Source organism: Loxodonta africana, chromosome 12 (assembly GCF_030014295.1).
Source record: "Loxodonta africana isolate mLoxAfr1 chromosome 12, mLoxAfr1.hap2, whole genome shotgun sequence".
Taxonomy (NCBI): domain Eukaryota; kingdom Metazoa; phylum Chordata; class Mammalia; order Proboscidea; family Elephantidae; genus Loxodonta; species Loxodonta africana.
In genome coordinates, this window is record NC_087353.1 from 93,427,697 (window position 1) to 93,443,952 (window position 16,256).

The 16,256-nt window shown below is 46.7% G+C and overlaps 1 protein-coding gene across 8 annotated transcripts in view; it reads right to left on the bottom strand.

The window, feature by feature from the left end:
* The window catches only part of CARD11 (caspase recruitment domain family member 11), a 135,518-nt gene that overhangs the window by 33,304 nt on the left and 85,958 nt on the right, over positions 1-16,256 (bottom strand). For all 8 annotated transcript variants that reach the window (XM_003416501.3, XM_023555927.2, XM_064295979.1 and 5 more), the window contains 4 exons: positions 10,684-10,797; positions 6,027-6,242; positions 3,746-3,883; positions 1,271-1,596 (listed from right to left, as the gene is read on the bottom strand). In XM_003416501.3, coding sequence (XP_003416549.3) covers positions 1,271-1,596; positions 3,746-3,883; positions 6,027-6,242; positions 10,684-10,690 — 687 coding nt within the window. In that variant the 5' untranslated portion in view covers positions 10,691-10,797. The remainder of the gene's footprint in view (positions 1-1,270; positions 1,597-3,745; positions 3,884-6,026; positions 6,243-10,683; positions 10,798-16,256) is intronic.

Sequence of the window (16,256 nt, forward strand, 5' to 3'; positions counted from 1 at the left end):
ACAATCCATACGGTGCCAAGGAGCCCTGGTGATGCCATGGTTAAGCACTTGGCTGCTAACCAAAAGGTTAGCAGTTCGAGCTCACCCAGCTGTTCCACAGGGTCTGCTCCCGTAAAGACTGTTGTCGTTAGGTGCCATGAAGTCAGTTCTGACTCACAGTGACCCCACATACGACAGAATGAAACACTGCCTAGTCCCATGCCATCCTCAAAATCATTACTATACTTGAGCCCATCGTAGATACTGTAAATCCATCTCATTGAGGAGCTTCCTCTCTTTCACTGACTCTCTATCAAGCATGATGTCGTCTCCAGGGACTGGTCCCTACCGATAACATGTCCAAAGTACGTGAGATGAAGTCTGTCGTCTTGGCTTCTAAACCTAGGAAACCCTATGGGGCAGTTCCACTCTGTCATAATAGGGTTGCCATGAGTTGTAATCAGCTCAACAGCACCCAACAACATACTGTGCCAGGCACCATGCTGGGCTTTGTGGATACAGCTGTGAAGGGCAGAGCCCTGTCCCCAAGGTGCTCCAGTTTCTGCGTAGCAGGTACCATGTCCATTTCTTGGACAATTTTCCTGAGCACCAGAGTCTGGGGCCTTGAGCTCCTGTGTCCTCTGTTCCCCCTTCGTAGGCCATGCATATGGCAGATCTGCACTCCTGAGCCAGGGCGAGAAGCCTGAAGAGCCATTGTGCTCATGACTGCACATGCATATGATGGATCTGGGTGTCTGAGGTGGTGGTGGGAGGGCCCTGCCGGCCTGTGTCACCACTCTCCCTCACCTGGCTGGACGAGGCCCCAGCAGCCCATGTGGCATGTCTGCACATGCGTGTGGCAAATCTGGCCACCTGACAGGGTGGAGGGAAGCACCACTAGGCTTGTGTATGCATGTCTGCACATGTGCAAGGTGGACCTGGCTACCTGAGCAGTGGCAGGAAGCCCCACAAGGCCTGTGTACTTATGTCTGCACATGCACATGGAGGATCTGGGTGCCTGAGTGGGTGGCAAAAATCAAAACCAAACTCATTGCCAATAAGTCGATTCCAACTCACAGAGGAAGCCGCTAAAGGGGCTGTGTGCATATGCCTGCACAAACGCAAATCTGGGTCCCTGGTCTTCTGTGTCTGCCTTTGCCTCTCACTTGGCTAGACGAGGGCCCCTGTCTGCACCTGCTGGTGTGGTGGTCTTCAACCCCAGCAGCATTTGTGTCCCCTTGACTCAGCCCCACCCCACCCAGTAGCCCCCGATGTGTGTGCATATCCTCACCTCGAGCTGGAGGTCCCGGCTCCTCATCACTGCCATGTTCTTCTCCTCACTGAGCTGGGCGTAGCGCATGGCCAAATTGTAATTGTCATCCTTGACCTTGACCAGCTCGTCGTTGTAGCCATCTCGCTCCTCTTTCATCTTGTAGTACCGCTCCTGGAAGGTCTGCAGCTCCACCCGCATCAGCGTCAGCTGCTTCTTCTCGTCCTCCAGCTGCCGAGACTTGGCCAGCAGCTCGCAGCGCTGCAGGTCCTTGGCCTTCATCTGCTGCTGCAGCTTGATGACCTCGTTCATCAGGAAGTGAGTGAGGCCTTCGTGGCCCTCCTCCACTGTGGAGAGGGGGCACCCGGTCAGGCCCGAGGGCTGGGAGGGTAAAGGAGGGGACCGGACGTAGGCAGGCGTCACTAGTTCAAACACCTAATCAGTGTTTTACTGAGCTCTTACTATTTATTAGGAATTGGGGGCTCAGGGTGAGCAAACCAGGCTTGGTCCTGGTAGTCAGAGCTTATGGTCCACTAAGGAAGACAGATATTTAGAAAAAGAAAAGATCATACAAAAATATAACTACAGATTGAGTAGGCTTCACAAAGAAGGGTTTTAGGGGGTATTATGGATCAAATTGTGTCCCCCCAAAATACGTGTCAACTTGGCTAGGCCATGATTCCCGGTATTGTGTGACTGTCCCCCATTTTGTCATCTGATGTGATCTTCCTATGTGTTGTAAATCCTACCTCTATGATGTTACCGAGGTAGGATTAGAGGCAGCTATGTTAATGAGGCAGGACTTAATCTACAAAATCAGATGGTACCTTGAGTCAATCTCTTTTGAGATATAAAAGACAGAAGCAAGCACAGAGACATAGGGACTTCACGCCACCAAGAATGAAGAATCAGGAGGGGAGCGGGTCCTTTGGACCCAGGGTTCCGGCACTGAGAATTTCCTAGACCAGGGGAAGATCGATGACAAGGACGTCCCCCAGAACCAACAGAGAAAGCCTTCCCCTAGAACTGGCACCCTGAATTTGGACTTCCAGCCTTCTAGACTGTGAGACAATAAACTTCTGTTTGTTAAAGCCACCCACTTGTGGTATTTCTGTTATAGCAGCACTAGATGACTAAGGCTGGGGCTATGAGAGAGACAGTGTGTGTGTAGGGGGAGGGGGAACAAAGAACTTGGTGTCAGTAGAACTGAGATCCCATGCAACCACTCCTGGGTTTTAGAGGAGAAAGAATAAATGGGAGGAGGATTCTGGATAGTTACTATGAGTAATCACAGCAGCTTCCACTTTGCCAACACTGTGTACATGTCTCCTGTGTATGACTCAATCAGACTAGATAGATAGACAGAGCACCCAGAGAGGGGCTGATGCCTCTGGAGGGAGTCTTCATCCTAGGAGTCTTGTGGCTACTTAGAATCGAGATAGCCTTTAAGGCAACCTGCATGTATCCACAGTGTGTGTGTAACCAGATTTACACACCACTCTGGTGGACAGAGTGGTTAGGGAAGGCTTCCCATGCTTGAGCTGAAATGCTAAATTGAGGAGGGAAGGGTGGAATAATATTGCCAAGGCTGTATGGGGAGGGAGGGGGGGAACTAGGTACACTTCAGGAACTGAAGGAAGTCCCAAATGCCTGGAACCCAGAGAGGGAGGGAGAGGTAAGAAGGTGCGGCTGGGGGTGTCAGCCTCCATGTTGGGAGGCTGAGCTGTGTAGGACCCTTGAGGGCTGCATTAAAGACCTGGCTCTTTATAGTGGAGCAATGAGAAACCACGGACAGCTTTTATGCAGGCGAAGGTAATGTGAAATGAATGGAGAAAGGACTGGAGCAGAGCAAGAATAGACACACGGAATTAATGGTGGCCTGGACTGGCGTGATGGCGGAGATGGAGAGAAGACTGATTGAAGAATATTTAGAAAGAAAAATTGAGAGATCAGATGACCAAGGGCTCTGACCCACAGGACACTGGCAAGAGAGCATGCAAGACGGTCACAAGAGCCAGAGGACAGGATGAACGTCTGTTGCAGCCCAGCATCGTTCACGGGGGATGCTCCATGGCCACCCACTTCTCTCGGCTGCTTCTTCACTTTGCCCCTCTGCTACCTACCTTGTGTCGTTAGCCGGTTGCCTTTGACACTGACTCTGACTCACGGTAACCCCACAGGTATCAGAGTAGAACTGTGCTCCACAGGGCTTTTAATAGCTGATTTTTCAGAGGCAGACTGCCAGGTCTTTCTTCTGCAGTGCATCTGGGTGGACTCGAAACTCCAACCTTTTGGTTAGCAGCCGAGTGTGTTAACCATTTACACCACCCAGAGGCTCCTTTTCATCATCAAAAAAGAGGAATAAATGGTCGGCAGCCTACAAATCCACAAGGCCACTGTCCTCATGTCATAGACTCACAGCTTTAGAACCATCACACCACTGAACACGCACGTAAACATTCCACTAGAACCACAATGTTCCTGGCGGCCACTTACCCACAATGGTGGAGAATCTCCGGGTGGGCTCCTTCCCAGTCACCAGTTTGTAGAGTTCTGGGTAGTAAAATTCCAGGCTCTCCAAGAAGACCACATAGCCCCTTTGCCCCTTGGTATGGAGAATGTCCAACAACCGGCCTAGAGGAAATCACTCAGTGAGAGGAGTCCATGTCTGATTGGATGCTGGTGTCCAGACCTGTCTTATCCTTGCCTCATATCCCTCAATAAACCCTGAGGGACCGTCTCACCACATTCTATCACACCTGAGTTGTATCTTGAAATCCCATCAGTTACCAGTTGCCATCGAGTTGGCCCTGACTCACAGCAGCCCTGTGTGTGTCACAGCAGAACTGTGCTCCAAAGGGTTTGCAGTGGCTGATTTTTTTGGAAGTAGATCACCAGGCTTTTCTTCCAAGGCACCTCTGGGTGGACTCAAACTGCTAACCTTTGGGTTAGCAGCCAAGTGCGTTAACCATTTGCACTTGGGACTCCAGGGACTCCATCTGGGAGTCCAGATAATGTAAATCAAAGTGCCAGGCCCTCAGGAGGTTCTCCGGGAGTGTTAGTTTCCCTTCTCTAAGAAATTGGTAAAAACAGGAGAAATGGAATTGCAGCCACAGGAAGCCAACACTTTCAAAGTGCTTCCCAACTGCCCAGGGCTGAATTTAACCACCTAGATACCAGCCCTTCTGTGACCAAAGGAGCTTGGGAGTATAATAACCGTTATGGAACGATACACGGTTCTCTGGGACTCAGAGCAGGAAGACACACATTTGGGTGGGGAGCTAGGAAGAGTTAGTAGGAAGCAGGCATAGCCCAATGCTCTTTGGGATTACCACACGGTCTGGAAACATCTTTAACCTAAATGTAATCTGCTTAGCAGTTGCCAGTTTCTCTCCCACTGACTCCATTTATCATTCACATTTCTTGGCCCTGCCTGAAAAATTTTGTTCTCAGGTATTTCTTCCCTTGAGATCCTAAAACTCTGCCCGTTCCCTAGGACAGACATAATAAATAAGTTTCATCTTCTGTCAACTCTGTTTGGTGAAGCTGCCCAGAGCACTGTGTTGAGGATTCCAAAGTTCCGTGCATGCTCAGTGGGAAAGAATGCTGTGAGTAATTAGTGATGTCTGCCATGGGTGCAAAGGAGAGCAGCAGGAGACGCACTGTTTCTTACCAACCATGCTGTGGGACAGGGAGTCTCAAAACTTCTAGACGTTGATCCCAGAGAGAAATACGTTTTACACTGTGACTTGGTACCAATATGCAAAGACAAATACACAAACATGTATGTGTATGTACACACAAACACATGTGTGTATATAAAGCCGGTGTGGTTGAGTCAATTCCGACTCATGGCTACCCATGTATGTCAGAGCAGAACTGCACTCCTTAGGATTTTCAATGGCTGCCTTTCCTGAAGTAGATTGCCAGGCCTCTCTTCTGTGGTGCCTCTAGGTGGACTCGAACTGCTAACCTTTTGGTTAGCAGCTGAGCATGTCAACCATTTAAACCACCCAAGGACTCCATGTACACATATGTATATGTGTGTGTGTATAAAACTGAAATAAGTTTCACAAACCATACTTATTACCCTCACTGAATATGATAAAGTGTGCCACGGGCCACCTCGGCAGTCTGGAAAGCCTACAGATCCCTTCTCAGAATAATATTCTTAAATAGGTAAAATAACATACGTCAGATTATAAAGAAAATCAGTTATAATAAAGTGCCATTATCAAATATTAAACAAATCTGTGATGTAGTAATAAATGTGTTATTAACACATTAACAAGTTGGTTTGGAAGATCTAATAAGTACTGTAATTTCGAGGGAGTTTTTGTTGGGGTGCCCTTGAGTCGATTCTAACTCATGGCGACCTCATGTGACAGAGTACAACTGTCCCATAGGGTTTCTAGGCTGTAATCTTATGGGATCGGGATGCCAGGTCTTTCTCCCTCGGAGCCGATGGGTGGGTTCAATCCACCAACCTTCCAGTTCGCAGCCTAGAGCTTAACCGTTGCACCACCAACGCTCTTTAGTTTCAGCTTAGGTTAGTAATATAAAGATGGAATTATCCCCCAGCCAAGTTCATGGACCCCTCTGAGTTCTTTTCATGGATGGCTGGGTTAGGGGGTGGGGGTGAGTGGAGGCCTATGGACCCTAGTGTAAAAATTTCCAATCCAGAGAAACCTCACTGTGGCATAGCCAACAGAAAGGCATCTCTTGAAGCCACCACAAGAGGTGGCCACGCTCCCCTCAGAGGTGGTCCTAGGTGTACCTGCCCGGTTGATCTTGGACGGCAGCATGGGAGCATTGAGCACTTCATCTTCGTCCTGCTCGTCGATGACCTTGCACTGGCGCAGGTAGGGGGTGAGCTTGGCTGGGTTGATGTAGCGGCTCAGCATGTGCCGGTTGCACTCGACATTCTCCCACAAGGCATCCTCCTCATCCTTCAGCGTCTCCATGTAGTCGTCCATCTCCGGCCTTCTTCCTTCTAGATACAAACCCAGCAAGGTTAGTAAAGTAGCTGCACTTGAAGAGCTACATCAGCTCCTTTGGCGTGACCTCTAGAAGAGGTTGCTAAGTGACAGTAAAGTGGCGAAAAGTACTGGGATGGTTATGTGTCAATTTGGCTAGGCTACGATTCTCAGTGGTTTGGCTGACACTGGACTCCTTCTTCCAAAATATAATATAATGTAATCACTTTCCATAATGTCATCTGATGTGAGCAGATGAAGAGTTGAAAGGAGAGTTTTTTTGGGGATGTGGCCTGTCTCCAGTATATAAATGGACGTTCTGGCAGAGCTCACTCTCTTTTTCTTGACCTACGCTCTTATTGTTGCCTGATTTCCAGCTCTTGGGATGCAAGCTGGAGAAGTCTCCAGCCTGCTGCCTGACCTGCAGATTTTGGGTTTATCTGATCCTGCTACCACATGGCCCAGCAGAGGTCTTCAGCCTGTAACCCAACCCTCAGATTTATGACTTGCCAGCCCCACGACTGTGTGAGCCATTTCCTAACAATTGTGCAAGCCATTTCCTCGAAGTAAATTTCTCTCTCTACATATTTATACACACTTTACTAATTTTGCTCCTCTAGAGAATCCAGACTAAGACAAGAATATATGGTACTTTACCTTTTATCTAAGAAAGGAAGGGGATATGAATCTAAATATTTATTTCCTCACATACTAAAAACAAACAATGGAAGAATAAACCATATAATTTTTAAAAAGATTATTTATACAGGGAGGGAGGGTAGTGGGGGTGAAGGGACAAGTATAGAGGCTAGACTTATTTGAATATATTCTGTTTTATATACATGTTACAACTCAGAAAGCAAAACTGAATAAAAAAACAATTTTTAATGTGAAAAAAATTAAAGTTTGTATTCAATTGGTAGTACAGCCCTACCGTGAGGAATAGCCTAAGGGACTTTTACACAGGGAAATTTGATTAGACATCCCTAATGGGATATGCTACAAAGACAAGAACAGCCAAATCATCTTCAACTGTTATCAGTAACTATACTGCCCTCGGTCTTGTTGGTATTGTTCTTCTGAGGTTGTCGTTGTATGTGTAGTGTGGAATAAGGCAAATGAGACCTTGTGTTGGTGTAGTTGAAATCTGGGATTTTGGGTGTGGGAATCTGCTTCTGTAAAGATTACAGCCGTGGAAACCCTATGGGGTAGTTCTACCTTGTGCTGTAGGGTCATTATGACTTGGAATCAACTCCATGGCAGCGGGTATACTCCTAAAAGCAGAGATGTCACGTTGAGCACTAAGGTGCACCTGACCCAAGCCATGGCATTTTCAATGGCCTCATATGCATGTGAAAGCTGGACAATGAAAAAGGAATGCCAAAGAAAAATCGATGCATTTGAATTATGGTGTTGGCCAAGAATGTTGACTATACCACGGACTGCCAGAAGAATGAATAAATCTGCCTTGGAAGAAGAAGTATACAGCCAGACTATTCCTGAGAAGCGAGAAGGTGAGACTTTGTCTCACGTACTTTGGACATGTTATCAGGAGAGAACAATCCCTGGAGAAGGACATCATGCTTGGTAAAGTAGAGGGTCAGAGAAAAGGAGGAAGACCCTCAACAAGATGGATTGACACGGTGGCTGCAACAATGGGCTTAAACATAGCACCTATTGTGAGAATGGTACAGGGCTGGGTAGTGTTTTGTTTTGTTGTACACAGGGTCACTAAGAGTTGGAACTGACTTTACGGCACCTAACAACAACAACAACAAAGTAGAGAATCAGCAAAAAAAAAAAAAAAAAGACCCTCAACAAGATGGACTGACAGAGAGACTACAACAAGGGGCTCAAACATAGCAATGATTGTGAGGACGGCGCAGGATAGGGCAGTGTTTTGTTCTGTTGTACATAGGGCCGCTATGAGTCGGAACCGACTCGATGGCACCTAACAACAACAACAACAGACTGACCTGAGGGCAACTAACAACAACGAAAAAGAATTTGTGTAAAGACAAATTTCTATTCTTTAAAAACACTCACTTGTGGTATTTCTGTTAGCAGCCCTGGGTCACTAAGACCGGATCTATAGTAGAACCACTCAGAGAAGCTGGGACTCATAAGACCACTCTGGAGAGGGCCAGTGAGGGGAATGTGGCCATGGAAGGGCACATGGGGCTATCACTGATATGGAAACGGTGCTGCTGCTTCTGCCGGGGGCACATGTGTCCATGTTATTGTCCTTTGTCTCATATACACACATTATATAAGCAGTTTTGTACATGTATGAAAAATTTCATGGTCAAAAACTGAATATTGTTCAAGCTGTCATCAAGTTGACTCTGACACATGGTGACCCCATGTGTGTTAGAGCAGAACTGAATTCCATAGAGTTTTCAGTGATTGATTTTTTGGAAGTAGATTGCCAGGCCTTTCTTCCGAGGTGCCTCTGGGTGGACTTGAACCTCCAGCCTTTCATTTAGCAGCTGAGTGTGTTCACCATCTGCACCACCCAGGGACTCCGTGGATAGTGTAGCTAGCCTCAAAAGAAAAATAGAAGCTAGGGCACAATTTCAAATGCATTTTCATCCCACACACTTCACTATAACTCATCCTGATTCAGTCCCATCACCTGGAATGAGTGTGTTAAGCGCGTTAAGCTCTGGGCAGTCTCTTTGAAGACAATTTGCCCAGAAATGCACTCTCAGACATGGTGGCTCTGAAGTTTAACAGCCCACAGGGCTGGATGGTTCCTGCCTCCATTCATTCTTAGCCAGAGCCGCGGCAACTCTGACCCAACCCTCAGCAGTGCTTGGCTTCGTCTGAGTCAAATACTAAATACTGTCTGCTTGCTACAAAGCACTGGGAAAGCTACTTGAAGGCACCTGGGCCAGGCTCTACAGGAAGGGTCACCTTTTTTTTTTTTTTTTAACGTGAGAAGCACAAGATCAGGAGACTGTCTCTCCATGCACAAATTCCCCGACAGTGGCTGGCCTCAATTCCCTCCCTCATCCATTCACAACATGCAGTGTGTGGCTTCCCATGGCTGTTACGTTAAAGTTGAAAATCTTTACCTGGCCTCCAAGGGCTGGCATGGTTTTGTCTTCTGCCCCCATGGGCTCATCAAAGCTGTCTCCCAGGCATGCTGCTCTTCTCTCTCTGTCCCCCAAACTCCTCCTGGCTTCAGAGCCTGATTCCGCCCTATACTCTGCCTGAGACCCTCTCTTACCACTCCACCATTCAGTCTCTGGTAACCCTGACTTTACATTTTTTAAAATTTAAAGGAGACAACATATGTCACAGAATATTGTCCAATATAGTGCTGGAAGAGGAGCCCCCTAGGCTGGTGTGGTGCGATTAATTACTTTTGTGTGTGGCCTTTCTAGCCTTGGTCTTGTAGCTCCTACCCAGGTGATTGTACGGGACTGTGTGGTAGGGTGCTTGTGGCCTACCAAGGGGATTGGTCAGTTTTGCCTCAAAAGATCCAATTCCAGAGCTGAGAGAAGGATCCTACCACCACCAAGGAAGAACAGCCAGGGGCAAAGAGTGCGTCCTTTGGACCTGGGATCCCTGTGCTGAGAAGCTCCTGGAAGCAGGAGAAAGAGAGATAGAAAACAAGCTGTAACCCTGAAGACGGTAAGAAATGGTGGCAGGAGAGACAGGGCAGCAGGAGCGGTGGGCCTCCCAGCCCACGGAGAGAGAAAGGTGAGTGCCTTTGGGCAGAGGCCCTAGGGCCAGGGAGGGGGCCTGCCTGCGAGCACAGCTGGGGAGAGGCTGTCCTGATGGAAGAACTGTATCCTGAGTGTTCCTGAGCCTGAACTGTGACCGTTACTTCCCTTATAAACCCCATAATCGTGAGTATGGTTTGTGAATTCTCTGTGGCCATGGCAATGAATTACTGAAGAGTAGTAGAATGTTCTAGGAGGGACGGTTGGTGTCAGAATCAGTAAAGATGGTGGAAAGAGGAGGCTTGTCTGGCCTCCACCTCTTGGGAGTCAGCCTTGCGCTGTTGATCTTGGTTCTCTCTCCCCTTGTGGGACTGGAGGAGGTTAGATACCCATCCCTACCACCCCCCACCATTTTTACAGCTAGGAAAAAAACCTATTGCTGTCAAGTAGATCTGACTCATAGTGACCCTGCAGGACAGAGTAGAACCACCCCATAGGGTTTCCAAGTCTGTAACCTTCACGGAAGCAGACTGCCACATCTTTTTCCTGTGGAGCAGCTGGTGGGTTCGAACCGCCAACCTTTTGGTTAGCAGCTGAGCACTTAACCACTGCACCACCAGGGCTCCTTCCCTAGGCTGGAAGGCACTCAAAATACTCAGTGGCCGCAACATGGACTTGAGCATCCCAAGGATCATGAAGATGGCGTAGGACTGTGCAACGTTTTGGTCTGTTGTATGTGAGGTCAGTGCAACTGACAACAGCAACAACAACAATGTATGTCAAGTACCTGGCATTCAGTAAGTGCTCAACAGGCAGGAACTGCTATGCTATTATTTCTGGCTGGGCCTTGTCTTTCCGTGAGCTGGTCTCAGTCTGGACCCGGAGTTCGGACGGCGGAGATCTGAAAAGGAAAAGACCATTAGATCTGAAGCTGGGTGGAGGTTACAGAGAGAATCACTCAAGTATCAAAGCAACACTCCTTGGCAAGAAAAGGCCAGGAACTCATGTGATGGCGTTTCTCCAAGTGGCACTGATGGGGTGGACTGCCGCCAGGTACTGCTGAGAGGAAGGACAGCCTGGAAGGTCAGTGACCCCAAGCCCTAAGGCCTCAGGGATGGAGGACAGGTCTGCAGGAGCCTCTGGGATCACTCATGGCAGTGTGGGGGTCTTAGCTGGGGTTCGACAAAAGCACTTGCAGAGTGGAGACATTCTAATCAGCGGCTAATTCATCAGATCAAAGCAGCACACCGCATTCCCACACCCGGAAGAGTTCCCTTCACTGTGAATTATGTCTTTGGCCTCCAGCTTCCCACAGGCTGGGCAGGAACCTGCCATGGCACACTGCGTGTGATTTCCCAAGGGTGGCGTTGCTCACGGTGACTGACAAGGCCACTGCTGACACACAGCTCAGGCCCTCCAGCTGTCCAGCCAAGGAGGTGGGTTTATGGGGACTTGTCAGTTCTCTTTCTGGAGCAAGGGAGGTTGGAGAAGGGAAACTGACTCAAACCCTGAGAAGGTGAGGAGGCGCCCCACCTTTTCCACAGCTGCCAGAAACCTGCCAGGATCCCAGGGTGGGGCAGCTGTTCAAAGACAGGACCCCAGGACACCGCTGTTTAATCAGTCACTTGCTTGTTTCAGACTTTGAGGATTAATCACAGGTGACACCCATGCTCCCAGGGCTGACAGAAGCTGCTCTTGCCGGGTGTCAGGGAAGATCAGAGCGAGCTGTCAGAGCCCCCGAGCCCCTGGGGCAGTGCAGAGACAGGCATCTCTAGAGGACACACTCTCCTTGGCCTCCATGGCTCCTGCCCTGTGGAGGACAGGGGCAGTCATACTGCTTCCCGGCACTGTGGGCAGGGCACGGCACGGCACGGGGGAACCCACAGACCCCAGGGCCCCAGCAGCCAACACTTCTTCTAAGAAGGTTAAAGATCAGCACGGTGGTCGATAAGCCAATGAACAAAAGCCAATGGAAATTATACTTTTCTGTATTTGCATTTAAAAAATGAGAACATGCATTTCTTTTACCATCAGAAGAAAAAGCTTTTTCTTTTTTTTTAATGGGAAGAGAAGTTTTAATTGTTAAGGAAGGGAAAACAGGTTTGTAGAACTATGCTTGCTGTCCTATCTTCCCACCATTCCACAGCAGGTTGGGGAAACCAAGGCACCCAACCAATAATGAGGCCAAAATTTCAATTTCTGTCCTCTGAGTTGTGATTACAACCCTCAAGAACTTAGTCCCAAGACCAGAGGAGACTTAGAGGATACTTCTCTTGAGAGATTGACTTATAACATTCAACTGCCTGGAACAATACCTTTAAAAAGTCTTACAGACTCTTGAGTGTGTGCCAGGCACTTTTTTAAGCATAATTGATAAATCTTATGAACCCTTTGAGGTAGGTGGTTTCAGCCATTGAAAACCCTGTGGAGTACAGTTCTACGCTGACACACATGGGGTCGCCACAAGTTGAAGTCAACGTGACGCCAACTGGTCATCTAGTATTACCTTTATCATCACCATTTTACTGCCAAGGAAATCAAAGGTTGGAGAGGTTCAAGGTCACCTACCTAGCACCGAGGGCAAGATTTGGAGCCAAGGTTCTCTGACTTCCGCTTAATCGATACTATCCAGGTGCTGTTAAGTGATTCAGATTCCTGGCAACTCCGTGTGCGTCAGAGTAGAACTGTGTCGCGTACGGTTTTCAATGGTTAATTTTTTGGAGGTTGATCACCAGGCCTTTCTTCCCAGGCACCTATGGGTGGACTTGAACTGCCAACCTTTTGGTTAGCAGCTAAGCATTTAATCATTTGTACCACCCAGTATCACTACTGCTATACAGCCCCTAGAATTGCTTTTTGTTAAAGCTTACTTTTTAAAGGGCTGTAACCAAAAAGTGTGTGCACAGAAACTTCTTGAAATATGCTAACACACAACCTTAAGACACAACTAAAACCAAATTCTAGGATGGCAGATACTGACTCAGGGTTGAAAAGAACAATTCCTTCTCTACTAAAGGAATCAATTTCCTAGTGAATGATGAGTTCCCCATCATTGGTGTTATTCAACCACAACTGATGCCCATTTACTCTAACGTAAAGCCCCAGAGTTGACAAGCAGAACTTGTACAAACAGTTTTTGATGCCTCCCAATAAGGGACCCTGGTGGGACAATGGTTAAGTGCTCGGCTGCTAACTAAATGCTTGGCAGTTTGAACCTACCAGTGGCTCCACGGGAGAAAGGCCTGGCAATCTATTTCTGTAAAGATTACAGATTTAGGAGCCCTTTGGGGCGGTTCTATGAGTCGGAATTGACTCGACAGCAACGGAGTTATGGGGCAGTTCTACTCTGTCACATGGGGCCATTATGAGTCGGAATTGACTTGATGGCACACAACAACAATAACAATTTAAGAATAACAGAGAACCAAGGATTACTTGGTGTTTGAGGGAAGTCTCCATGTGAAAGGCAGAGACTGAAATAGACAAATGGATGCAAGGAGACTACAGCAAGCAGACGAGACATAGGATAAGAGAAATGTATAAAAACCACAACCCTATAATTAAGATCCATTAAGAGATTAGGCAAGATATTGCATCCATAAACAATAGGAAGATGCTGTGAAGAGGGATCAGTCGTAGAACAAGAAAGCACTCTTGGTAATTAAAAATAAGGTAGCAGAAACTGAAAATCGATAGATGTCTTGGAAAATGAAGTTGAGAAGTCTTCAAAAAAAGTTAAATAAACAAAAAATTAAAGAGAAGGAAGATAAGAAAGGGAAAAACACAATCAATTTAGAAGGTGTAATACCCAATAAATAGAAATACTGGAAAGGGAGAACACAGAAAAGTAAGGGATGAAATAAATAAATAATATGAGAGACTTCTCAATGTAAGAACATGAGTTTTCAGATTTAAAGGGCCCACTGAGTGTTCAGTACAATCACTGGGGAAAGATCCTTCCCAGAACACATCACAGTAGAATTCCAGACCACTAGGGAATAAGAGAAGACCCTAAAAGCTCCCAGAGATAAAACATCAGGTCACATACCAAGAACTGGAAAAAACTGTGATGCCAGACTTCTCAACATCAATAACGGAAGCAAGGGGATAATGAGACAGTGGCCTCAGGTTTCTGATAGAAACAGTTTCTAACCTAGAATTTTATACCCACCTGTCTTAGTTATCTCGGGCCAGTAACAGAAATACCACAAGTGGGTGGCTTTAACGAACAGAAATTTACTTTCTCACAGTTTAGGAGGCTAGAAGTTTGAATTCAGGGCGCCAGTTCTAGGCGAAGGCTCTCTCTCTGTCCACTCTGGGGGGAAAGTTCTTGTTTCTTTTCAGCTTGTGTTCCTTGGCACCTTGGTGATCTTCATGTGGTGTTGCATCTATCTTCCCCCCATTTCTGCTTGCTTTTCTATGCCTAATCTTCTCTTTTTTTTATCTCAAAGGCGACTGACTTAAAATACACTCTACTCTCATAACGTTCTTACCACAACAAAGAAAATCCATTCCCAAATGAAATTATAACCACAAGTATAGGGGTTAGGATTTATAACACATATTGTTGGGGGACACAACTCAATCCAAAACACCTCTCAAACTATTAAGTGTGAAAACAGAATGAAATGATTTTCAGAAAAGCAAGGACTCCAAAAATATATCTCCCGTGGGTCCTTTCTTAGGAAGCTATTGTAGGGTATGCTCTAGCAGAATAAGGGACTAAAGCAATAAAGAGGAAGATACGGAGCCCAGAAAGCAAGGACGCTGATTTAAGAAAGCAGCAAGGAGAGGCCCAGAATGAGAGCCCTGCAGCAAAGAGTGGTTGGCCAAGATCACAGCGGGAGCATGGAGGGTCCTTCAAGGGAGGTGTCAGTGGGAAAGACTGTACTGATATTGGATATATTTGATAATTTAGGAAATATTGTCAGGCAAATGATAGATCTGAGAAGCACCAAACCAAAAAAACCAAACCCAGTGCCATCGAGTCGATTCCGACTCATAGCAAACCTATAGGACAGAGTAGAACTGCCCCATAGGGTTTCCAAGGAGTGCCTGGTGGATTCGAACTGCCGACCCTTTGGTTTGCAGCCGTAGCACTTAACCACTACACCACCAGGGTTTCCCTGAGAAGCACAGGGAAAAAAAAAAAAAATAAGGATAGGTACATTTTCTGCAATCACCAGAAAAGGACATCCTGGTTGGTAAAACTAAGGGTCAGTGAAAATGAGGGAAACCTTCAATGAGACGGCTTGCTACAATAATAGCCACAACAGTGAACTCAAACACACCAACAATCATGAAAAGGGCACAGGACCAGGCACCGTTTTGTTCTGTTATACACAAACGTTTTGTTCTGTTATACATAAACGTTTTGTTCTGTTATACATGAGTCAGAGCCAACGTGAAGGCAGCTAACAACACATTTACAAAACTGAGTTACTAAAAAAAAAAAGAGAGAGAGAGAGAGGAAATATTAACTCCAGGAAAAATAAAAAAGATACACAAAGAGGGAAAGAAAATCACAGCACACAACTTGCCTCAACATAAACAATATTTACCTAGTCATAATAACATAGACATTCCCAATGATTAAACAAAAGAATCCTGACCTAAATGTAGTAAGAGTGGAGGAAGAGGAAGAGGGAAAACGGAGTAGAAGTAAAAGAGCTAAACCCTGGTCGAGCTAACAATAGTTCAACAGATAATGTCTTAAAATCAGCGTATCAATGCAGCATATTCTTTGGAAATAGGGTGGTGAATAACAGACCAAACAACAGCAACAACAAAAACCCAAAACAAAACAGTGAAAAACAGGACTGGGGTTGGTGACGGCAGGGTTAGGGACCGATGGTTTTCATTACAAGCCTATTTTGCATTTTAACTATGCATGGCATATGTATTACTTTGGTAAAAAAGAAAAATTAATGAGAAATGACGCACGTCAATGAGTGGAAATACGGACAATGCATTTAAGCATGAAGAACGATGTAATGATCCCCAGTCTCTGCACAGACCCTGCTTGGTCGGCAGTAATCTGCAGCAGTGCTTGTGAGACAGCTCACCCCTCCTGAACTAGAAGTGCCAACTGCGTGGCGGGGCGGGGCGGGGGGGAGGGGGCTTCACGTATGTCACCCCTCTTAACCTTCACAGGAGCACCGGAAGGCAGGTATGATCATCCCCATTTTATGGATAAGGAAGCAGGAGAAGAGAGTTAAGTAATGGGGCTGAGATTCTACAGCCACTAAGTACAAAGAGTCCAACATAGCTCCGGCTGCCTCCACGTTACTTGATCTTAATTAAACCAGTGGCAACAAACAAACAAACAAACAACCAACCAACCAACCAACCAACCAACCA